Below are 25,852 nucleotides of genomic sequence, written 5' to 3'. Positions count from 1 at the left end.
TTAAGATCAGTGCGGAAAGAGTCGCCCAAAAAGAATAACTGTTCGACGAAAAAGAACCTATAAGACCACCAACGTGCTCAATAACAAAGCTCGACGCTACCATCGTGGGGTGCATGTTTTTATGCAAGACTGTGACAAGAACGTTTCCTTATAGGTTCAGGCGGCACCTAGCGCTAACGGACTATCGCTTGGCCATAAAACTGCCCAAACAATGTATACCTAATACCTATATTGACAAAAACTTTAAACATCAACTATATAATACTACAATCGATCATGGTAATACCAAAGCATATATACTATATTAGTATACTATATTAGTATATATGCTTTGGTAATACAATAGTTAACAGGACAATCAGAGAGGGGACAGTCAGCGCGCTCCCGCTTTAAAATATGTTCTTGTATGTCTGCAGTCGCTTACGTAACACGCAAGACACATAATCGATTATAACTCCGAGAAGAATAACTGCGATGAAAACAAAGTGAGTGGAAGCGAGTAAAGTAAACTTTAACCGCTCATGTAAACACAACAAACTCATACAAAAACACACAAGACGCGGATATGCACCTGTTCCACTGTGTGTTATTATTGTGAGCAGTTTACGTACGTCACCTAATCAAATAGATTTTGCACAGGTAGATAAATACATGAGATGTTATACGTGGGTCTAGAGTTTATTTAAATTGAGCTAATGTGGGTTGAACCAAGATGATGTATGTAGCTTTTAGATTAAGGATAATAATCATTATTCCAGTACGAAGAGATAGGGTATGACAGGCCAATGTATCCGAGCAATCTGTCTATTCGTTCTCATTATATTGAACGTTATACACCGAAGCGAAGGCCAAGGTATGTATTATAATAAACAAAGTCTATATCTAAGCTTTATATTTAGTGATATAGTGATGCATTACAATAGATGCTACAACAGTTTACAATGGGAGTGAGATTCTGTTGTTTAACTTGAATAAAACATTTGATGAATCCCGAAGTTCATGCCGGGCTATACATGGTGACTTAGTGGTTATTAAGGAACAACATTTACAAGATCTAATAACTCCCTTCCTGGATTCAACGATCCCGTATTTGAATGATATTTGGAGCACAGGTTACTGGATTGGTGCGCAGCGTAAAGCAGGTAACTTGTGAATATCAAGGTTAGACTTGAACCCCAACTTAACTCTAATCGACATTACAGGTACCATGACAGTGTCAGGCCCTTTATAAAAAATTGTTGTGTAGTATCTCGAAGTTGTAAGTTCCAGGTTTTATTTTATACACATTATAACAGACTAAATCTATATCGAAGTGATCAGGATAACAAAATTTTATAGTGATGACGTCTCACGCAAACTGGTTTTGACACAGGAACTTCTGATTGGCGTTGGGTCGATGGAACAATTTTCTCAAAAATTGTCGGTTACAGCAATTGGCTTGGTGTTGAACCTAACGCTCCTATATCTACCACTGTGTGTGCTGCAATGACACCATACCATAAAATCCCGTATCACTCAAATATCAAAGGGGGGTGGTATGATGGTTGGTGCCCTCAAGCCATGTACTTCATTTGTCAACGTGGTACGGCTGTTTAAACATATGCAATTTAATCCTTATATACCCCTATATCCTGAAATAAAATAGAGATTTGATTCTCCAGGTGTTGTAACAACGGTAGTTGTATTATACCGTGGCAACCAACTGTACATGTAGTTGTCGCCTATAGGATCAGCACAGAAACAAAGAGATTAGAACGCGCATCTGCACAAAACCGTGATGCACTCCTTTTCAGGTCACGTGACCATTAACTTCGTTCCCATTTCGATTGGTCTCCATTGTAAAAGATGGGCGCACAGTGGTTTTAGGAAGATTTGGTTCTTTTTTAAACTACACCAACTATTCAAGTTTATTAGGCCAGTTTCGTTATTTGGTAGGTTAACGCTTACAGTTTAGCGCTTGTTTGAGAAATTTATATTTTTAATAACTTTGATTTCTACTATAACTTTCAAAACCAGAGAAAAACTACATAAAATGGTATGGATTCTGTAGACTACAATAGTAAACGGGATTGGCTTGCAGTCATCACGTGACCGCTAAAAGACAGTGTATCAGCTCTCTTTTTTACCGACATTGGAGCACAGAAATAAAAAAGAATAGAACGCGCATCTCTAATGTCGGTAAAGGAGAGAACATAATACACTCTCTTTTTTTCACGACTCGTTCCCGTTTACTATAGTAGTCAATGGAAGCCAGGGCGTTTTATGTAGTTTTTCTTTGTTTTTTGACTTAATTTAAGTTTATAGCGGAAAATAACTATTTCCAAACATATGTATATTTCTAACAAATCGTTTGTTTAAACGTTTTTAATTAAATTTATAAAGTAGCCTATTTATTTTTCCTAAACAAGCGCTAAAGTGTAAGCGTTAACCTACCAAAAACTAAACTGGCCTAATAAACTGGAATAGTTAGTGTAGTTTTTAAAATAAACAGCTAAAACCTCCTAAATTCACTGTGCGCCTATCTTTTACAGTGGAGACCAAGCGAATTGGGGACGGAGTTGGTGGTCACGTGAATAGAAAAAAGAATATATCACGGTTTTGGGCAGTTGTGCCATCTACTCTTTTTTATTTCTGTGCATTGGAGATGCGCGTTCTATTTTTTTGTTTATGTGGTTAGCATACGTGGTCTATACTAACTTTGGCATACGTCGGAAGTATTTTTATCATTGTGTTCTTGTGGATGATTGGTGTCTTCTACAGACTTGTGTGCTTCGATGCCATGTTTAAACGGAGGAACATGCAACAGAGTGGCGAATAATTTCACTTGTTCGTGTTCGCCAGGGTTTATTGGATCAAAGTGTGACAAAGGTAAACTTGGATAACTCGATTACTTTTAAGTTTAGCCAATGACACGTTCTATTTGCCAATGTTTCCCTGACTACATGGTGATTTATATGCTTAGTGGTATAACTATAAGCTACCAAGCTTGAAACCCGTATATTATGATTCAAAACTATAACTTTTAGAAACGTTTGTTAATGTTTCAATTCGCTTAAAAAGTGCGTTTGGTGTCAGATGTGCCCCTAATGATATTCCATATAGATGAGGTCGTATTGGTACAGCACGCCGCGACGCAGTGAGTTAATTGAGATCTTACCGACAATTACATTTTATAGACTTGTGTGCTTCGATGCCATGTTTAAACGGAGGAACATGCAACAGAGTGACGAAGAATTTCACTTGTTCGTGTTCGCCAGGGTTCATTGGATCAAAGTGTGAAAAAGGTAAATATTGATAATGAACGTATGCAAGTCACATGTGTCGATGTGGTATATTTTCAACGCAGAGCGTTATTACGATGTGGGAAACGGTTGTGCGGTTCATGTCAACAAAGTTGCATCGCAAGTGAAGTCGTTTAAAGATGCCAAGATGAAATGCAACTCTCTTCAAGCAGGGCTTGCTATCGTTAAGTCAAAGCAATCGCAAATCATTCTTAACCAACATCACCAACACTGGATGAACACCGACCCACTATGGTTGGGAGGGAAGCAAAGCAATTCATCATGGAGGTGGTTGGATGGTAGCAACATAGTTGGCGCACCAGTATCCATGCTTCATGATGGTTGTTTATCGACAACCATAAACGGGAGTTGGTTTGTTGAGATTTGCACTAGAAGAATCGGATATGCTTGTGAGAAACTTGGTGAGTGGTGTGTTACATTAACTTGCAATGTATGGTTGATATATATGTTCTGTGTTAAGTTGATGGAGGGAAGTTATGTTCGCCATACAAGTGTAGGAACGGTGGAAATTGTACAGAGAGTGGATGCAACTTCTATTGTTCGTGCTCCCCCGGGTTTGGAGAATCGGTTTGCGAAATATCTCGTCAACAAAACACAGGTTAAAACAATCTTTACCATATTGTATTCTACTATATATATGCAACATCCTATATACCATATAAATGTAACATAACATTATACACAGGGATGGACGTTATTGTGTACGTCATACCAGTCGTAGTGGTTGTTGTCCTGTGTTTCGCGGTTCTAGGAATATTCATTAAACGAAGGTAATTTGTTATGTTTCGATTTAATATTCAATCCACTGTGACTACTTTACTATGCTTATGTAGTTTATACTTTGATATATTTCCCAGACAAAACAAAGATTTAGAAACCATTGAAGAAATTTCTGAACATCCTTACCAAGGTATATAGTAGGGTGGCGAGAGATCACCCCCCCCCCCCCCCCCCCCTCATGCTTATGTTTGACAGACGTGGACTTCTCCCATGAAGCTGTTTATGCAAACGTCATCGACGATGGTCACGGCGACAAGCATTCAACCCAAGTACCTATGCCGTCCTATGCCAGAAACTGACCGAGGTCGCCAGGAATCAAGAACAGACAGAAAGCTGTGGCGCCTAGATATTTTTGTTTTTTAAATCAACCAAAACTCATAAGGGACAGCTGTTAATGTTTAAACGCTTTTATACGTTCTACGTCATTTTACCGGTAAACGCTATATATAGTAGGGTGGGAGAAGACGAGACACCTTTAACACATAATGTCCAAATATCCTAATCGTGTTTGTGTTTCAAACAAAGTGTATGGTAGTCATAGGGATACAGTTCAACATTCCTGTGATGTGTTTATTACACCAAATGGCATGAGAAAATGAAAATTATAAATATATATTATGATTTTTAATTTTATTCAAGAGAATAAAGGATAAGGGCTAAAATTAAGAATTATTATAAAGTTCAGAAAAAAAAAACCAAAAACTAACAACAACAAGAACAATTGTTCGATAAAAAAAGGATCTGTATATGACTAATTACGTGCTCAAAAACTGTTCGATGAAAAAGGATCTATATGACCAAATATAGCCGACATATACGTGGTAACTCGTCACCGACACATTGTATGAAGCAGCGACGCAGAGATAAATGGGGGAATTCTTGAATTCATTCATTCTTTATGTTGCATGTGGCTTTGCTACTGCACTAATACTTGTATGTACGTTACATTGCGAACACATAATACTTAGAAAATATAAGGCATTAAACTGTACCCGTGTTTGATTGAAGTAACAGCAGGCTCTACTAGAGATATCTATATTTCTAATGGTTTATCTTAAATACGCCATAGTAACAACTAATGCTTTATTGAATTAAAACAAGGGTTGGTTGCTACAAGGCTGTTAATATATAGTAGGGTGGGGGAAGATGGGACACTTTGTCAGACGAGACCTTTTTTTCAATTTTCTTTTTACGGACCCCTATTTAATAATAATCAGGAAAAAATGTTACAGAATTATTTGACAGTATTATCACGACTTTATAAAACGCCCGCCAAAGCTGATTACTGTTTTTAAATATTAAAAAAAATATGTAAAATAGAAACAGTAAACTTTAAACAGGTAAAAAAAATGCGAAATAGTAAGGTGCTAATTTTTAATGCTCGCTAAGTCATAGTAAAGCCGAAGAATTTTTTTAGTTTGCGTGTGCAAACGATTAAACTAGTTTCATAGCTTCATAAAACAACCTTAATTTTTTCGTACAGTTTGATTTTGTCTCATAAAACTAGTTTTAGTTTTGTAAAAAAACACTGAGATATAGCCTAAGCATGAAGAAAATATGCAGGGGTCAATATGACTTTAATTTAAGATAAAAACAACAAAAAATATCGGTTTAACGTTATATATACGAAGTTTACATGGCAAAAAAATTAGCACAGCCTGTTAAATTCGATAGGTTAACTACAAGTTGCAGAATACTTCTCATGTAAATGTTCTTGTTTTTACTCTTTCAGAGACTTTTTATTTCAATTCGTAATTCTGGCATTTATTCTTTAATCTCTTGATTGAAGTTAAATCATAAAATATATTTAAAAATTTAAGAATAATTTTTCAGATGTAAAGTCGCACAATTACAATTAAGGATTACTTTATACTGTTGAATCAAAAGCAATAAATTCAAAACGTACCCGGAACTTTAATTCAAGGGTTTTACTGCAAAAATAGTTTAAACTAAGCATAGTATTGCAAACCATACTGATACGATCGCGAACGTACTTTTAACTTTAATGAATCTATTGCATTCAATATAGTAATTCAAACCAAGCTTGATGTTATAAACCATATTCTATAAAATCGTCCAATTGATAAGGAATGAATGATTATAAAGCTTGCGAGTCAAATAAACTGCCACACATCCCGTTAGTAATAAAATAATCAATAATTTTTTGCCTTGTTTACGTTGCAGTAGAAATATAAATAAAAGTGTGTAAGGTAATAGTCTCCAAGGTATCTTATTAAAAGTAAATAAATTTAAAACAATTGTTAACCAGGCAAGGATTGAACTCGGGACATTATAACCTGTTCCCACGCGCATAAACGGTTAAGCAACCATTTCCAGTCATATATGATATGTCGAAACAGCTGTTATACGGTCTGGAAACTTGGAAGTACGCGTGTTAGTAAGATAAGTAATTCACACAACGATTGACGCCTGCATCAAACTATTACCGTTTAAGTGGGGACGCATCAAAGTGTTCGAAATTGATACATGTTTTAGTTAAACATCATAAGATTAATATTAACCTCTAATATTACCTAATTACCGCGTGATTATAGTGTATCCAAATTTCAGAAAATAAATGTTTTTCAGCGACGACAAAGTTAATTAGTGTAAGATTACAAGTCAACACATGCAGGAGTTGAGCAAACCGTATTTACCCTTATTTTTACCTCATACATCGTAAGTCTTCATGAGTTATAATGCATGTATAAATGCATTTTATCTACTGTTCCACAGCCACCAATGGCGACTAAACCGCTTTGTTACTTTCAGTTTGCTTTTATCGAGCTCAATCGACTAGTAAAATAATATTTAATACCATGCTAATTATTAGGTAAATACGTGCTTACTCATTGAAGCTCAGTTCTCTTGTTTATTTTTGTGGCTGTTACCAAACATGACAAATTGGCGCCATTTATTCATGCGCTTAAACATGAAGCATGCGTGCCTTGCGTGGTATTCTTGTTGAAAAACAATGATAAAAATATTATTGTTTTTTCTTGAAAGTGGTGTATTTTGTTTTAAAAACGTGTATTCTTTTTTATAGGTGAATTACATAAATACTAAAAGATGAATCAAGCAGAGAAAAGTTTGTACATTCCTGGTACCCTTGGTCCGACCATAATGTTGAAGGAAGGACTGGATTTGGAATCTCTAAAGAAAACAAATGCCACAGGTTAAATATGTATAGCAGTGTAGCTCTATGAAACAATGAGGTTTTATGACAATATATATTGTAATAAATTTGCATCCTTGCCAAATTGGAGTTTACATCCAGTAGGTAATCCTTTAGCTGGTGGCCACCTGAAATTTTGCTTTCAAAATGTTCCTTAGGTCTCACTAATACCCACTGTATAATTTTTTTTTGAAAAAACTTGGGCGTTCGTGTCGAAAAGTAACTTTAAAAATGCGAGAAAACATGCTTACTCACCGTAATTCGTCTGATTTGCCTAAGGTTAACAATTTATTACGTCACAATCGCGGTCTGTTACGTCACAATAGTGGTATATTACATACGTTACAGGACGATATAATCTTGTTTTTTTCCCACTGTTTTAATGTAGGAATCAGACACCAATACGCATTCTATGACGTAATAATCCAACCTTGGTTTAATTCATAACGGCTGGTGTGGAAAATATGGTGACGCAGCACGATTTCGCTCATTTTCAAAGTTAATTTTAGACACGATCGCCCGAGTTTTTACAAAAAAAATATACAGTGGGTATCAGTGAGACCTAAGGAACATTTTGAAACCAAAATTTCAGGTAAAGGATTACCACTTATAAGTTGGCATGAGGTGTATGAAGCAGAATACTCGTGTTATATTGACTGTCGTTTTCCTACCACGCGAGGATACAGCAATTTATATTTAATCATACATTCATTTAGCTTTTGGCAATACAAATAATATTTTCTATTGTTACAGCAAATATTGAGTTCACAACAGAAGACACAGACTATGATGAAGAAACTGACTTGAAAGCAGATGAAAATTATTTTGGTTTGTTGGGTGCTGCCGACTGTTTATAATTATTTAATATTGCCTTGTTTTATCACAGGGAGTTCGAACAACTTTTCTTACATGCTTGACAATGATTCAGATGATGATGAAACAAATGCAGATTTAACTTGGTTTCAAAGACTTAACTCTAAAATGAATGTAAGTAATGTGTTAATTGTACAACCTACAAAGTTTGGGAGCTAAAACCAGTTTGGAGTTCAAATTCTTTATTGTAGAAGATTACAGCAGATATAATCTCCTTATTCTTCTGTGTTGAGGTAGCAAAAGTTCCTGCAAAATAAAAGCCTTCACTTTATATTAAAGTTACTAAAGTTAAATAAATTACTGTGAATATGTTCCACTAGCAAAGTTCATACATTGCTAAAGTCACATACCTTAACATACTTCAGTTTATAAAACTATTTGCCAATCATAAATAAAAATTTGTACATTTGAATATTGGATTTTGTCCAGTTTTAAAGTAACTCTAAATAATAAGTTGAACATATTTACAAATAATTGTTGTGCTTCTGTACAAGCGGGCTAAACAGAAAACTATTTTTCAATAATTAATTAATATTTGTGGATAAGTGGTAACACTGCCATTAACTGCCAACTGAAATATATCTAATTAAGGACCAGAAACAAAGTTTTACTAATTTTTATTGCAAATTTAGCCCAAGCACATTAACTTCACTTCTTTTAAGAATATAACAGAAGATGGTGGTGTGAAGAAAATGATAAGAAAGGAAGGTGTTGGTTCTGTTGTTCCATCTGGCTCAAAAGTTCGTATTCATTATAACGGGTATGTTGATTCAATAAAAGGAAATGTGAGCTGAATGAACTTCATAATAACCGACAGGTACATGGAGGACCTTGATGAACCTTTTGATTCAAGTCGAATTCGTAATCAACCTCTCCAGGTAAAACTTTTATTCAAAGAAGGTTGTGTGTAATTTGAAGCATACTAGGTTTTGAAACTTCATGTTCCCATATTGTGTGCGCAGTTTTCAATTTGTTGTCCAACTTCATAGTTGTACAGAGAAAAATTATCACCTACAAAGTTAAGATGTAGTGTGAAAGCGGGCGCGAGGTGGAAAAATACGGCATTTGTGCTGTAACAACTAACCATGTAGTTTTAGATAACTCTCTGTGATCAAAATGTTTAAAATTCTTTAGCTGCAACAGTTTGTTTGTATTTAGATAACTCTTGAACAAGGACAAGTAATTCATGGGTTGGACATCGGGATTTCAACTATGAGGAAGTTTGAAATAGCCAGGTGGTATCTTATTAAACAATCTTATAGATATGGTATACCGGTTTGAAATACGCTGGGTATAGACTATGTTTGGCAGGGTTGACAAACTTATATTTATTGGTGAAGTGGGGTTGGGGGAATAAATTTATTGTTATCAGTTCCAAGTTGTAAAGAGTAATATATATTTATATAATATATATATGCCATTTTTTTAGCAAAAACACATCCCTTTAATCCCTTGATTAGGGCGCTTTAGCATAATAAGAAATGACCTTGTAAAATAAAAAAGTAGTCATTGTAACTGCCTTTTTAATCCAAAAAAGCAATAAGCGTTTAATATAATTTATAAGTTCAATGCAGATCAGTGATCATAGGCCCTTTTTCGTATGGTGCAGGCGAGGCCGGCCTACTCTTGATATTATGCGGACGGTGCAGCGCCTGCTGCGTATAGCTGCATTTTATTAATAAAACCCTATTAAAATTATAAAAAGCTTATCGCAGATAACTAAACAACTATATATTCCAACGGACTCAGTTGTTACCCCATCGATTGCCGTAACAATTATCATTTTCCGTAATGTTTTCCTCAAAACCATGCATAATGCTTTGTTACGACATTGAGGCGATTCACACATTGATTATTTACGTCATAATACCGTTTGGCACGTTCGTTATCAGCAATCCAACAGAAAGCAAACTAAATAGTCTACGTTTGCCGTGTAAACTGTTTATTAAAACTTTAACTAGAAGTGAACCTATTCATTACTTTTATACTTAAAACAGCTTGTTATGGGTACATGGTTAGCGCCTTTGCAAATACAAGTTCCCACGGTTATACAACAACCGTATTGAAACAAACTAACACATGCATCGGTCTGTATTAAACACAATAAAGCATTAACATAACCGTCTTAACGGTTTAACCTTTTTGCGTGGCGGATGTCCTTGGATTCAATTAACCACTTTAACAGCCATCTGCAGACGTAGGTGCCTGCTACATATTTTGGAACAAACTTAACAGTAAAAGCTGCTCATAAAAGTAAAAAAAAACTGGTGTGTTTTCCTAATTTCTGTAAAACAAATGACGTCATAATAAACGTGGCCTCTTCTGCAATTTAAAAAACCGGCGCCTATGATGCTCATCTTCAAATCCAATATCTTTTTCGTCAGTTTAGTTACAAGGCATGATTTTATTGTCTTTGGGCTCTGCAGGTTCCTAATAGAATCAACATATGCGTATGGTAACATGGGATGTCCACCACGAATACCAGGGCATGCACTTGTGTGTTTTGAGGTTGAACTGTTAGGTTACTCGGACCCATCTGCTCTTGATGATTACGAAGGTTTAACAGACGAAGAAAAGAGAGATCTTCCATTTAAGCGGTTTGTGGTACTTTGTACGCTATATGAAATATATTGCAACATTCTTACAAAGTGTTTTCAGAATCATTGAGGTTTCCAAAGCTTTAAAGGCAGAAGGAAATGAACTTTATCTTTGTGAGGATTTTAGGAAAGCAATACGCAAGTTGGTGTAGTTTTTACTGTTTTATAATCCTACATTATATGTTATATTTCTTCTGCTTTAGATATTTCAAAGCAATCAACACTTTAGAATCAGCAACTTTAAAAAATGAGAGCCAGGAAAGAGAGGTTATCCACATGTGCATTAAGTCATATAACAATATTGGACTTTGTTATTTGAAAACGGGAAGTTTTGGCAAAGCTTTGTCTTCTGCGCGTAGGGTGTTATCATGGCAAAATGATAACAGCAAAGCCTTATACATATGCGGTAAAGCATTACGTCATCTTGGTGAATTCAGCAAATCAAGGTATTTACTTTTAAAAAAAGAACTAACGTCTGATACTTTATACAAACACTTAATGGGGGATGTTAAATTTAAATTTTGTGTTTATAAATTGGCTGCTATGCTCACAGTCACAAATTAGGTTAAAAATATCCTTGGTATTTAAAAAGATAAAATGCAAGATTTTTATTTAATGAAAATACTTTCATTATAATGTTAACTTCTGTCAACAGAAAATATTTTACACGAGCGCTTTCTGTTTCTCCAAAATCAAAAGATGTCGTAAAAGAGGTCAAACTTTTGGATGAAATGGAAATGAAATTTCAATTGGTAGAAAAGCAAATGTGCAAAAACATGTTTGGTTGATGATCTTTTACTTTAAATATCTTAAAACTTTGTTTCAACTTTCTTTCATTTTCTTGTTACACTTTTTATTTTTTATAAGAACAACTATGTTTGTGATAAAAAACACAAAATTGTTTTGTTGTTGTTTTTGTAACTAAGTTATGCGGGTTTCGTTTATGTTAAATGTGAATTTTTTTCTGTCACAAACAGAACAAAAAAATTCAGTGTAAGTGTAATTTGTTGTTGCTGTTACGGGTTAATTATGGAAACTTTAACTTAAATATTTCTTGTAACTTTTTCAGCTCTTGTGAACAGATCTTTGAAAATATTTGCTAATTTTGACAATCAAAGTTGAGTTGCATGTTTACAAGATCAAAAAAACACCCTACCAAATAAAATTCGACTAGTTGTGTAATCATTTTGTACAAGACACGTTACTGTAATGAGTATATAATATAAATATATACCAACATAACGACCAAAAATATACAAATAAAAAAATTTACAAAAAGAATTGAAAGTAGCTAAATGCTGACTTGATGTATAAAAGTAAAGAATAGCAATCTGATTGTTAAAAATACTGCATGGTGATTATCAGACTTGAGGGATTGTGTGTCCACCATTGAAAGCTGGTACTTCAGAAGATGCAATGTTAGAAGGACAGTCAAGTGGATTTATACAATGGCCATCATATTCCACTTTTCCTGCTGGGCACTGACACCCAGATACACACGGCATAAAACATTGATCTTCTATAACACCAGGTGGTAGATTTTTGTTGGCACATGTTCGTTTACATGGAGATCCACATTCATCAAACACATAACCTCTTTCTTCAGGGCATCCTATAGCTGTTGATCAAAATCATTAAATCTCATGTTCACTTAACCAATGATTTGTGAATATGTTAGAGCTAAAGTTTTAGGAAGGATTTTAATTTTCCATCCTTTTTTAATATTTGTGTATGAACATGATATTAGTTATTTAATTAAACAAAAATTTCAAATAGTAGGGGAGACCGGGGATACTTTGGACGCGGGAATAGTTCGTACCATGTACATGACGTCACAATAGAGTATTGTGATATCATTTTTAACAAATCTTAATGTTTCCATTACAAAGCAACATAGTGTTTGGGGGCATGCGTAGTTCAACCGATTAGTTATAACAAACAAAGTAAGTTTAACAAAAATATCAACTTTTTAAGTTTTTGGTTGTAAGGGTATAGTTCGGTCGCTGAGAGTCGAAAGTAATTCTTTTGCGGTGGAAATCGTAGTTTAGAATCAACACTTCAATAACAAACGTAGATTTTGAGCAGGGGGTAAACAGGCGGCTATGTTTTTGCCGTATTTTATGTCGCCACGTGTCTAAGGAAACGTCGGACAACATATCCCGGATTGGTAAGTTTATCATATTGAATGCTCACAATAGTTTTAGATCATAAAATTTAGTAAGAACGTAAAAAAAAACGACAGGAGAGTATGCTTAAAGCGACCAAATGAAAGAAACTGTTTTTTCAATTATTGAAGATGGATACGTACGGACAGGGGCTATTAAGCAGTACAATTTCTCATCAACCTTTTCTGCTTTAATAAGCGCTAAAGTAACAGCTTAGCCTAGTCGACATTGTATATTAGATGATTCGTTATTATTTTGTTTGTCTTTTTTACCAGCGGTGTTGAATAAAACCAAAAAACGTATGCTGTCCGAGGTGACCTCGGTCATGTCCGAGGTTATCCCGGTACCGGGGCAACATCAGACACTTGAGAGCCTTAGGAATTTGACCTCTTTCAGGCATTTCTAGTTTGCTTTGGCAAGCGACTCTTCTACCATTTTTCGGCAAAGGATTACCCTTTACAACAAACTAACATTTAAATTCATTAGACGTACATAAAAAAAATACTAGCAATTTTCAAAAAAACGTCTGAACCATCTCCGGACTGCCCTACAATGTAAAAATTATAAATAATGAATGTGGCCTGAAAACGACAGTCCTTATAACACAGGTTTAACACCTCGTGCCAGCTTACAAGTTACCATGTATGCTACTTTGTGGATGATTATAATGCAATGTATAATAATATGGGAACCTACCACACAAATGGCGTGAGCGCCATGACATCACAACACCTGATCTTCTGCATTCGGCTGCATATGCTTCAAGTACATCACATACACAATACTGATCATTACTACCACAAGCACAAACATCATGCACACACGAACTGAAGTACATGGCTGGATTCACAACCTATCAGAAATAACTTTATTGGTCTCTTTAATAACAGTAGCAAAGATTTAAAAATGTTTTAAAAGTAAAAAGAAGATACAGAAATAAAAAACAGTTAAAACACGCTTATAGTTAAACACATATTTACAGAGGAAAATAAGCTTTTTTCACATGGCTGGATTCAAAAGATGTTTTGTTGTATCATTAAAACATCAACATAAATTTAAAAAAAATTAATCTTGTGTCTTCAGGTTAGTTCTTGTTTATAAGTTTACCTGGTGACATTCTGCGAACACATCAGAGTTGATAACCTTACAAGCATCGTTTGCTCGTTTTCTTTTACTGTAAGATATCACATCACAAGGATTGTATTCCGCAGCATCAGGACACGCTTGCATATTTCTTCCCAATACCTGTCAACATGGAATAAATTAGTTTTGGGATGATTTTGTGTCATGACAGTACCTTCCAATTGTTGCCAAATGCCACATCACTTCTACTTATCCTTGAATTACGTAATCTTAAATCATCTTGTGGGATGTTGTTAAAGTTTCCACACAAACCACAAAGTTTCTTTTTGTAGTTACTCGGAACATCAACCTCCAGGTGTCGCTGCAGAGCATTCCATGAAAGTCGAACTCCTAATAAGTAAAATTTGGTTGAATAATTTGTTTTACTTTTTATTACTGCAACACAGTCTACCTAAATGCGTATTTATAAGCAAGTTGTTGCCTGATTTATCAATAAACACGTGATGTTGAATCAAAAATGGCAGATGAGGCACTCTTGTTCCATTGAGTATCACATTGTAGTTGTTATCTAGTATAAGTTTGTGTTTTGCAACGGTCAGGAAGACACGATTGGTCCAAGAAACTCGAGAATCTGAACCAATGTTGTTGTTTTCAACTTCAATTCTGTTTAAAATATGCAGACACTTTAATGCAATACTTACTGAATTAAGTTTCATCTAGTTAAAAAAAATTAAAAATGAATTGATTAGCAGAAAAAATGGTTAAAGTTGTGTTAAAGGATGGCAAGTTGTGAAATGTTTGATCAATGATAATACTGTACTAAAACTATAAAAACTCTGATTTAACTGGAAATATGAGATTATGTTTATTTTACTGTATTTCACATAAAGCTGCTTTAACAAATGAACGGACAATTAATGTCCAGTTAAACATCATATAAATGATCAAAAATATTAAACATCATATCATTCTTGAAAATATAACAGCCTATCCTGCATACCAAACACACAATAAATAAAAAGCAACTTTTAATTTATAGGGTTGCAATATTCACCTGAAATCAGCTCTACTGCAATCAGCTGTTAAAAGATATCTACAAGTTCCCTGGAAATGAATCATCCTTCCATCAAATGTCCTGTAGTGAGGATCACCAAACGCTACACAGTTTGCAGGTTGAGGAATACAACGTGGACAACATTCACCAGGTATAACTGATGCAACTTCATCAGAATCACACATCAGCATTCTGTAATTTAATTACATGCAGCTTCATTTTTGCTTCATATGTTACTTTTATAAACATGTTCACACTTAATTGAAGTTGGTTTTTTTAAACAGACATAAATATGTTATTACCATATTTATACATTTATAGAGCATATCATCTTGGCAAAAAAATATTCCGCAAATCAGTTTACCTGCATCGTTGAGTCACACAGTCGACCCTACCAGCAAAACATCGACATGAAGTACATTTATCAACGAGCCATCGATGCTGTGGCGCCACCGTGTGACCATCATAAACACAACCCTCCATGGGGTCAACACATTGATCACAACAATCACCTAAAAATAGTTTCACTTTCTTCGTTTCATGGTAAATATTTTTATTTGTTTTGCATAAGAATAATACAATACTTTTTACAGTATTTAACGAAACAGAACTTTTACTGGAACAGTGTAGAATAAAGCCAAATCGTGCCAGCAATTAGCATGTGAATTTTTTGGACCAGACACATGACACTAACTAATAAAGGAGACTTGCCAACACACAATAATATATACGTATTTTACTCTGTATGAGTGTAGTTCTAGATAACCTGATATTTAGACCAGATTTGGCTCATTACCCAAACACCCTTGTTCGTCGATAGGTATGTGTGCTTAGTCAAATCCTAATTTTTTTCTGACAACAGCCCCCAAGTTCTTGTCCCGCGAGAACTCAATTAGCGAGCTCGCTCTCACACTTCGCAAAACATCATTAGAGGACTACACTCGTGCACCAAGCTGAGCCACGCGCCGGACAGAAACAATGTACGAGTAACTTAAACTCATTCTATCTTCCCCACCTGTTTGTTTATATACCAGCATTCCACGAGGACAGTTGACTTGTGGACATTGTTCATCCACACAAACAATTGAACCCTGGTTACATTCACATGACCTACATTCATCTACCCTCCATGATAAACCTGAAGCAATCTCGCGATTTTCTGCTTCAAGATGACAACTGTCACACACAGGACAACAACTCCCCTGTAACAAACGTTACTTAAATCAAAGAAACGATAAACTCGACAAACATTTACTTCTTTTTCATATGACCAAAAATTAAAAAAAGTTATAAATAATCAATGCCTTTTGTTTATTCCCTTGCATCACAGGGCAACAACCAGGTTTTCCAGTTCATATTGCATGTCCGCATAAAAAATAAAAATATTATATAATATTTTAATGATACAATGTTTTGATATATATTCATTAAAATAAATACAATACCAATACCTTTGGTGTATATTGATCAGCATGAGCACAGCTGAGTGGAGAGCATGAAACAGGTGAACACAACCATGTATTATTATTACATTCACATGTCATACACATGTTGTCAAATGGTGTTATTATCTGACCTAAAATTTAAAAACATGTTTACACTAAGAAGAAAATAGCATATGTTGTAACAAAATCAAAAGTTTTTTTATATTGTTTTTCCTGTGTCCTACGAGAACCGAAAGTTTTGTAAAATTAAAATAAATTTTTAAAACAAACTTCTTGAACAAATTTTAACAGAGCATGTAGCTTTGAATTTGAATCTTTATTGAGAAAGATCTGAATAAAAATAGAAAATTTTAACAAATCTACCAGTTAAAAGTCACCTCTGTTTGATAATACACAGTTCCCATAATTGCAATGTCCATGGTTTGAACATGTTGGGCAGCAAGTTCCTGGTTGAGGTTGTTGAATGCATGAGCGTGGACAGTCAGCCAATGAAGGACACACCACACGCTGACATGTATACGAGGGAGTTGTGTTTGATAAAAGGTGAGAACATTCACATATCTCACAAGGATCCATGAGATTTATTTCAAATGTGCTTCCAACTTCGTGTGCCTGTAACAATTTTTTACATATTACGTTAAATAAGTGGCTAACCAATTGATTTGCATGCGAAGAAGGAAGAGACTACAATGACTAATACACCCATAATGGCGCAAGTGCTTGGAAAAACTCGTTATTAACAAATGCAGAAAAATGACCAGGGCGATCCTATTGATCTATTTAACTTGTATATACGTGTGTCTTATCAACAAGTTCAGTTTATGTGCCGACATTCAAATATCTTATTCATGTTGCCTTCATCATAAAAAAAATGATGACAAAATGTCGTATAGTAGGATGGGAGAAGATGGGACATCTTTTCATTCTATTTTCTCGTTTTTACTCACCTGATTATTAAAGGTACATCCTGAACAAACAGGACAACATTGACCAGGAATAGTAACTGATGAGTGACAGCCATCAATGCAGGTGACATGGTTACAAGTTACCACCCCATTATGACAAGTGCATTGTAAACATGAATCACTAGGTGAATACCAAACCTCATCTTCAATAAATAAATGTCCAAGTGCTGAACAACTTGCACAATATGGACAACAATTATCATCTTGATGTACCTGGAATATTTATTTCGATTTTAGGAACAACAACCATAAATATTTACCATGCATGAGAAAATTGACTTCACATCAGTTAAAAGCAATAAATTTAAAAAAAATGACAGCTCAATGTCAAATAAATGAAGCAAAGTATTTCTAATCAACATTATTTGGGTAGTATACATGAAGGAAATTATTTACTAATTTGTAACAATCAGCCTCTAAAAAACAAAGCAATAAGCAAATCTTTCCCAATGATTGCAATATAAACATTGACGGATTTGAATTTTCAGTGTTACTTTATTATAAAAAAGAAATGGATAAATTCAAAGCAAATTGTAATTTATTTTTATGTCCAACCTGGTATTCCAAGGCACAGCTTAATGGTCTGCAAGCTTTTGTTACACAATGTACGTTTCCATCCGTACAAACGCATTCCTGACATGAGTTCGGTTGAAATCTTTCTTTGTTACTCCATGTTTGGTTTTGATAAAAGCAGTCATTACAAGTTCCACAACAACGTTGAAGACTTGGAACACTGTGTGTGCATTCTGTGTCACAAGCTGGAGATGTGCATTGCTAGAAAACATGAAACATAAATTTAAATTTCCTATAAATACTAAACAAATACTTTGAAAGAATGAGAATAAATGGCAAAATGGCAATCATTTAACATGCTATAAAATATATTAAAAATATAGGCTAAAATACCCATCAAACAGTAAACTCAGTTTGGGTTGCAAATAATTACAATTTATTATGCAATAAAATAAAGAGACATAAACAGACAATACTTAACAAGTATATAAACTTACCACAGCCCCCAAATTATCACACAAACATTCCCCGCATCCACCATCACTTCTATGCAGCCATCGTGATCCGACATCGTGCAAACGATTGTGGAACACACAAACTGTATATTGAGATTTTAATCATTTACTAATTAAGATTTTGTTTCACATTAGTTTAATACTGAAAATATAATACAAGTAAGTATGCGCGCTGGTTCTGTAATCAGAAGACGCCAAGATCGAAACTGCTGCTACTATTGTGGGTGTTTGAATTTAGCCCAGTGGTCACTAGTTATTTGAACTACATAAGCAAAAAAATAACATCAAACAATTACCTAAAAATGTTTACTTTACTTGTTTTAGACTTAAGATGTTTAAACCAATTACCAATGGTGTGTAATAACCAATAAAACAATGTTATTTTTAAAAGTTTTAATGCAAAAATGTACAAAGTTGACAACATACTATTGGTAAGTGCTTCTGGACATTCTGGGCAACATTTATCATCAGGTGTTTGTGGGTCGGAACATTCAACAACTGGACACCTTATGTCTCTACAAAGCACACTACCACGATAACATGAGCATTGCTTGCATTGATTTGTTGGTGTGAAGAATTCTCCTTCGTTTCGCAAAACACCCTGAACAATGTAATAAGGGGATAATTTTGAATATGTGGTACTGATTGTGTAAAGAAATAAGTAATAATAGTTTCTGAAAATAAAAAAACAACGTTTTTATGGTAACCAAAATGCTATTTTTACCAAAAGTCAAATAAGTAGTTAACATCAAGTTAATTTTTAAAAATCTATCAGATTCCGTAACCGGACATTTCTCTCATGGTTATTATTCTGCAGCGATATTTCTCCCTAAGACTAATTTCCACTGGCTATTCCTCCAACTGTTACCCCTAGGTTAGAGATGAAATTGCGGAGGGAAAATGGTTGTGGCTGTGGGGGAACAGAGCGGGGCGGAAATACCGGAGGAATAATTACAAACAGTTTAGCTTAGAACCATCAGATTTATGTCTACTCCACAATATATATAATTGGTCTACAATCCAAGAGGAGAGTGAATAACAAATATAAGAGAATCAACAGAAAAAGGACAATTGTTAGTACATTTTATGAATAAAAGGTGTGGGAAAGATTGTAAAATATATATGAATGTTTTATTTAAATTAGTTGAGATGTTACCTGGTAAAGACAACCAGAGCAATCAGGACAGCATTCACTTTGTGCACGTGGGTGCGTGCATGATCTATCGCATCCAAACTTTAAACAACGTACTGTTCCAAACTGTCAACATATAAAGTTATGTTTTGACAGTTCATTTAAAAATGTTTTCAATCAGTTAACACAACCACATAATATCAAAGGCAAACACGATTTAATTTCATATTGCTTTAAACTTTTATTACGGTTCCAGAAACCTAAAATATTTACTCTAAACTGGATGAGAATAGAAGTCAAAATGACTGTTAAAATAAACTAGCATAAAAAGCTTTACCATATTTTTTCACATACAGTTATTTTGACCCCTTATTATGGTGAATGTTATGTCCTAATATAATTTACCGAACATGAACAAGTTGAACACGGGTCATCTGCGCTTGGAAAGATTGCTCCATTATCATGTATAGCACCTCCCACATCACATGTTTCAATACATTTCGAACAACATTCACCTGGTGCTACTACAGGGCTGGGGCAAGGAGCTGGGGGGCATGGTACATGGATGCATTGTACTGTACCTAGCTGTAAGAATAAAACATGAATGAAATGAATGTAACTTACTTTATCCTCGCGTAGATGGAAACCGACAGTTTTTTTATGTATGGCTGATAATTTGGACAACCCATTAGTGCCACTGAGTTGGAGCAATGACTTGTTCAAGGACACATACGCCAACAATGGTAGGAGCTTCGAGCCTCGAACCCATTACCTCTGGGTTACTGGCAAGCGCGCTAACCAACTTTTCTATGGCGCCGGACACAACATTTTACAGTCTTACATAGTTTTTCACACCAAATAGTTTTTAGCGATATTAATATAGTTACTTACTGTGCAAACACATTGGTTGCATTGATTCATAGAATCGGTGAACCTCTCATTATTGGTGTAATCTACCCCCATATAATTACAGTTGAAACACACAGGGCAACCACATTTATCAAATGTTGGATTCTGACAATTAACTTCTGTGCATGTTCTACTGCTACAATGAACATTGCCATCCTGCAAATATGTTACAAATTCTTGGTTAGAAATAAATTTTAAACAAAGTTTGAATGCAAAGAAACAAACAGGTATAAAAAAGTCTTTCAACTTTGATAAATAAAAACAATATGTTAAGAGTCTTAAATCAGCACGTAGGTAAAAAAATGTTGTTAATACATGTTTATAAACACAGAGTTTAAAGAGATTAAACATGAAAATTCCTATATAGATATAGATGCACAAATGTGGATAGAACCATAAAAAAATAAAACAGTCTCAAAATATGTCCCAAACCACAGTGAAAAAATGGCTGTAGGACAATGCATGGGATTTTTCACAAAAAAAAGTGTCGCTCAATTTTAACCGTTTCTAGTTTCTAAACTACCAAAGAGTTTCTGTTCGGGTTTGTTACAATAAAGGTTTCTTCTTTGTAAAATACAGCTTTGTTTTATTTATCTATTTTCAATTGTAAAAACTACATAAACGTTCAGTTTTCTTTTTATAGCGATATACCAAAATGCAATAATGCAGCACTTTTTCGCACAAATTCAAAATTTATTTTAATAGACTTAAGGAAATTTTAGTATGAAAAATGGTGGGTGTTTTTCAGTCATAGTTGCAGAAGCGGTAGCTTGTTAAGAGGCACGAGGTATAGAATGCACAACACCCATGCTATACCTCCTAAGTTGCCCGGTTACATAAGAATAAATAATTAATATTTATAAAAAAACACATCATATCTTACCTCACACAGACAAGTGTTGCAAGTGTTTTCTGGATCATTGAATTCGTCTTCATTATTAAACAATTGATTATTGAAGCGACAACTTTGACATAACGGACACCCACAAACATCTAGTGCTGGGTGTGTACACGTTGACGCAGGGCACTGTTTACGTCCACAAACAACATTTCCATTCTTAAAAAAAATCATTTTATTATACAAATAAATCAATGCTAAAATCAAATCTACATTTAATTTAATTGACCCACAATGAACAAATGGTCCCTTAAGTTTCCAAAACTTGGAAACTTAATCATTTAAAAAAATCATTTTTTATGTGAATGCAACATATAACAAAGAAATTTCAATCATGCACATCTTAAGTATACAGAAGGCAGAATGGTTTGGTTTTAATGATAGTTTTACTCATTATCTGAATAATCTGTGTTTTGTAATAAATTCACCTAATAGAATTTAGTAATTTCTTTATTTATGCTGATTTAGTAAGATTTTTTTAATATTTTAACTAGAGCAAATAATTGAGAAAATAATATATGATGCAACTTACATGGCAGTAACATTCCGAGCAACGTTCGTCTTCAGGATTTGAAAATCTTTCTCGGTTTCTTCGTATGACTTCATTATAAAAACAATCAACGCATGTTGGACAACCACAGATACCAGATGATGGGTTGCTGTGGAAACATAACATAATTTTGAATTATATCTTATGAATACAGTATATCAGGTTCAATAAGGCAAAAAAAGGAAATTAAAAACAACAAAAGTGTAACTTGGTAAAACTAAAAAGAAGAAACTAATAAAAAGAAAAATTATTATAAAGACCAACGCATGGCACCCTTGGGCTAATTCACGGGTTATAAAATTTATCGCGTAAAACGCTTTGAATTGACAATAAATCTCTTCATCCCTACCTGCATGATACTTCATTACAACGTTTTGCTTCACAACTAACTGTTCCCTTCAAACATGTGCAAGACATACATTCATCGTCGTGTGAAGTAAATATTTCACCATCTTCATATAAACCATCATTAAACTGACACCTTCCACCACACACCGGACAACAACTATCCTGAATAATAAATAGAAACAACTGCATATAATAAGTCATATTAAACATAAACATAATGTTACACACTTAAAAAAATTATAACAAATATATTTTCATTGCAAATTATTAAATTATAACATTAACCTTTGTTTATTAAAGAAAGTTTGTTTAATACTTGACCTACAGTTTAGGTGAGCATGATTTGGACCAATATTAAAAAATTTATAAACATCATATTATAAAAAAGTAAAAATTATAATTATTAAATATTTTTTTGACTTACGGTTGTTGTGTCTGGGTGTGTACAAGTAGACTGTGGGCAGACAACTCTTTCACAAACCACGTTACCATGGTTACAACTACAAAGTTCGCACGCATTTTCAAATGATTCAAATACCGTTCCATCATGATAAGACACACTGTTGTACATGCATCCTGTCAACAAATAACACATTGCAAAATTATTCTTTAAAACATCATTTTTATTAGGTGTCATGGATTAGTGTTAGGAGAGCTTTCATCGTAATCTAAAGTTACTGTCACTGTTACTATGGGCGTATCCTTGTGCAAGCTACTCAACAGTCGTTGCCAAACCAAGTGATCACTTATGCGTTGTTTAAATCGCAATCCATACAGAAAAAAACCACACATAGTAATCAAGACATATGAAACAAGACACTCATGATATATCAAGTTGTCACGTAATCTGAAACAGCAATCATCTACAAAGTTACATACATGTTACTCTTAACACAAGGTGAATGAAATGGTAAATACATGAGTTAAATAAACAACTTCTAAAATTGAATTGATATTTGGTGAGTTCACACTGAACTACCACAATTTAATTTAAACAAGTTACTATTCAATTAAAAGAAAAATGTGCATTAAGACATAACCCAATGGGGGAGTCAGCATTAAAAAGGATTAAAACAAGTTTTTAAATTTAATAATAAAAATATTTTTGGTTTACCTTCACAAGCAGGACAACATCCTTTCACACTTGGATGTGTGCATTCAGTGGGTGGGCACGTCTTCTCTGAGCAATGTAAGTTGCCATTGAGACACTGACAAACTTCACATGCATTAGATGAACTATCTGTCACAACATCTCCATTTTGATAATTTGCCCCATTAATATGACAACCTGTTTGCAACTTGTTAATTTAAAACATAAATAATATGTTTAAGATTTACCTTCACATGATCTACAACAATCCACACGAAGAGGATGTCGGCACCTTACAACAGGACACGGTCGTTGTCGACAACTTACTTCACCAGATAAACACTCGCAACGTTTACAACCATCCATAAAAGTTTCTTGGTCAGCATGCGTTGTTCCATTATATTGACAATAAACATCAGGACATGTTCTGCAGCATTCACCTCTGCTTTGTATTGGGTTCTCACATGTCACTGGTTTACATCTTTTTGTGTGGCATCGAACATTACCATTCTATTTATAAATTTCATGAATAAAATGAATCACATAGAAAACTTAAACTCACAGTACATGTGCACGATCTGCACCTATCATGAGCGTGATTAAAAACTTCACCGTTTCTATATTCCCTCCCTCTGTATCGACAACCATCACAGTTGTCACGACAACAAGCCCCGTCAGTTGGATGCGAACACTCCGGAGATAAATTACACAACCCCTGGCAATTGATATCACCATCTGCACACAATACATTATGTACTGGTTAGATTACTTGGTAACCAGAGAAAAACAAGTTTGAAGTTCAATGTTGCTACCTTTGTAGACATTGTATTCTTGGGCAAAAAACTTAACATTATTTGCTTGAAGTGGTCACTTATGGTTTGTCCATATGGTCAGTCATACAGAATAATTGTATGTATATATATTTGGTAACTGGCATGTACAAATAAGATGTATGAAATATGGACACATGTTATAACTCTTAGTTACAAGAATAAATAAAAGACTTAATTTAGTCACAATACACAAAGTAATGATAAAGTTCTTTGGACAATTTCACCTTGGCATGAGCACATCATGCAATTATCATCGGGATGTAAAATACTTTGACCATTCTCCACTTGTACTTGCCCACCAAGCACACAATGTTGAGGACAACTTGGACAACATGAACCATTCACATGAATTGGGGAAGAACATGAAAGTTGTTCACATTCTCGAGGCTGACAAGTTATATTACCACTCTGCAAAAAAAAACTTATAAAAAATTGTTTAACATTTATGAGTATTTGATACATATTAAAATAAAATAAAAAATTTAGTTTTCAAAGAATTTGTTGTTTTTGTTTTTTTTGTTTATTTTTCCGATGTCTTATAAATACTGACAATGAAAATATGGTAACCTGGCAGTTGCAAACTTGGCATGGTTCATCAGGATGTTGGAAGGTTGATGAGGAAGATATGATTCGACCGTTTAACTCACAAGCATCACATGTTCCACAACATGCACCAGGTAACTGCAATTGTCAAGAATTGTAATATCTATACAACAAACATAATCCTCCAAAAAGTTGCTTAAGTGGTAGCTAGTAAGCGAGCACGAGGTGTATAAAACAAAAGACCCGTGTCTTAAGGACTTTCATAATTAATAATCTTTCGGCAGATTTTTCATTGCAATATAACCAACATTTAAACCTTCTATATGGATACAGACGTTTACAGAATTTCAGGATATTACCCTGATGAAACAGTCACTCCTACACATTGAAAGACGAAACATTAGTTTTACAAGATAAATCTTCCGAAAATCTACATATTTATCATTACATTAATATTATCACATAATTTTTTTATAAAAACTATTAGGGATGTGCCGAGCCGAGCCCGAACTCAAAAGCTCGTGCCCGAGCGTCTCCTTTTTTGACGCTCGGCGCTCGGCGGAAAACTGGGCCGAGCGCCGAGCCTTATGCTATAATGTTGCACGCGAGAGCGAAAAATATTAAAAATGAAAAAAAAGTGAAGCTACTAAGAGATAACGAGACTGGTCAGCGTAGCTTTCTCTTTTATTGTTTTTCGTTCGTTGTGAACTTGCTCTCTCGCAAGTAACGAATCGCAACGTCAGCGAATTTGCCCGTATCGAATTACAGCCGGTGTCGAATTACACGAGCGCCCAATGTTTTCGTATCAGATTTTAAATAAAAAGCCAAAAACTCTTAAACTTTTTTATAATGAAATATTATAAATTGCTGCAACCACGGTTTTGCAACCACATGACAGCCCCCTTAACCGCAGACACGCACGCAACCAGAAAATGCTAAGACGCACACACACGCGTTGCATTCAATATAACATTCCTTCGCTTGGAATTGGAACAATTTTTCATTCAATTATTACATCAGGTGTCCTATCGCAAGGTAACTATTAATTATGACGTTTCATAATATAACAATCGGGAGGAATG

The 25,852-nt window shown here is 34.4% G+C and overlaps 3 protein-coding genes and 1 non-coding gene across 4 annotated transcripts in view; 2 read left to right on the top strand and 2 right to left on the bottom strand.

The window, feature by feature from the left end:
• The first annotated feature begins 1,045 nt into the window (after window positions 1-1,045).
• On the top strand, window positions 1,046-4,402 carry LOC100178783 (fibropellin-3-like). Its single transcript, XM_026840713.1, has 9 exons — window positions 1,046-1,142; window positions 1,373-1,582; window positions 2,761-2,868; window positions 3,177-3,284; window positions 3,347-3,703; window positions 3,763-3,900; window positions 3,988-4,072; window positions 4,160-4,212; window positions 4,278-4,402. The coding sequence occupies exons 2-9, from the start codon at window positions 1,486-1,488 to the stop codon at window positions 4,379-4,381; spliced, it is 1,050 nt and encodes a 349-aa protein (XP_026696514.1). The 5' UTR covers window positions 1,046-1,142; window positions 1,373-1,485; the 3' UTR covers window positions 4,382-4,402.
• A 2,684-nt stretch (window positions 4,403-7,086) lies between these two features.
• LOC100178843 (inactive peptidyl-prolyl cis-trans isomerase FKBP6) lies at window positions 7,087-11,909 on the top strand. Its single transcript, XM_002128857.3, has 10 exons — window positions 7,087-7,257; window positions 8,011-8,085; window positions 8,144-8,244; window positions 8,793-8,890; window positions 8,948-9,008; window positions 9,289-9,365; window positions 10,557-10,727; window positions 10,789-10,869; window positions 10,931-11,173; window positions 11,383-11,909. Exons 1-10 carry the CDS (start codon window positions 7,152-7,154, stop codon window positions 11,513-11,515), a joined length of 1,146 nt encoding a protein of 381 aa, XP_002128893.1. The 5' UTR covers window positions 7,087-7,151; the 3' UTR covers window positions 11,516-11,909.
• The window catches only part of LOC100176471, a 46,135-nt gene continuing 32,170 nt past the window's right edge, over window positions 11,888-25,852 (bottom strand). Inside the window, exons 65-90 of the mRNA XM_018817595.2 lie at window positions 24,795-24,908; window positions 24,452-24,635; window positions 23,957-24,129; window positions 23,643-23,904; window positions 23,419-23,592; window positions 22,729-22,880; window positions 22,306-22,466; window positions 21,939-22,065; window positions 21,392-21,565; window positions 20,491-20,664; window positions 20,005-20,184; window positions 19,624-19,725; window positions 18,894-19,068; window positions 18,450-18,550; window positions 17,995-18,213; window positions 17,422-17,652; window positions 16,852-17,086; window positions 16,481-16,605; window positions 16,045-16,231; window positions 15,394-15,541; window positions 15,030-15,221; window positions 14,427-14,638; window positions 14,190-14,365; window positions 14,000-14,137; window positions 13,589-13,745; window positions 11,888-12,345 (exon numbers count right to left, since the gene is read on the bottom strand). Of these exons, the coding sequence (XP_018673140.1) occupies window positions 12,089-12,345; window positions 13,589-13,745; window positions 14,000-14,137; window positions 14,190-14,365; window positions 14,427-14,638; window positions 15,030-15,221; window positions 15,394-15,541; window positions 16,045-16,231; window positions 16,481-16,605; window positions 16,852-17,086; window positions 17,422-17,652; window positions 17,995-18,213; window positions 18,450-18,550; window positions 18,894-19,068; window positions 19,624-19,725; window positions 20,005-20,184; window positions 20,491-20,664; window positions 21,392-21,565; window positions 21,939-22,065; window positions 22,306-22,466; window positions 22,729-22,880; window positions 23,419-23,592; window positions 23,643-23,904; window positions 23,957-24,129; window positions 24,452-24,635; window positions 24,795-24,908 (4,530 nt within the window). The 3' untranslated portion in view covers window positions 11,888-12,088. The remainder of the gene's footprint in view (window positions 12,346-13,588; window positions 13,746-13,999; window positions 14,138-14,189; window positions 14,366-14,426; window positions 14,639-15,029; window positions 15,222-15,393; window positions 15,542-16,044; window positions 16,232-16,480; window positions 16,606-16,851; window positions 17,087-17,421; window positions 17,653-17,994; window positions 18,214-18,449; window positions 18,551-18,893; window positions 19,069-19,623; window positions 19,726-20,004; window positions 20,185-20,490; window positions 20,665-21,391; window positions 21,566-21,938; window positions 22,066-22,305; window positions 22,467-22,728; window positions 22,881-23,418; window positions 23,593-23,642; window positions 23,905-23,956; window positions 24,130-24,451; window positions 24,636-24,794; window positions 24,909-25,852) is intronic.
• mir4124 (microRNA 4124) lies at window positions 19,907-19,956 on the bottom strand. Its single transcript, NR_034521.2, has one exon. It is a non-coding gene; the product is annotated as a microRNA 4124 (primary transcript).

Source organism: Ciona intestinalis, chromosome 2 (genome assembly GCF_000224145.3).
Source record: "Ciona intestinalis chromosome 2, KH, whole genome shotgun sequence".
Classification (NCBI taxonomy): domain Eukaryota; kingdom Metazoa; phylum Chordata; class Ascidiacea; order Phlebobranchia; family Cionidae; genus Ciona; species Ciona intestinalis.
Note: the sequence above shows the minus strand (reverse complement) of the source record. Positions and strands in the feature narration are given on the sequence as shown.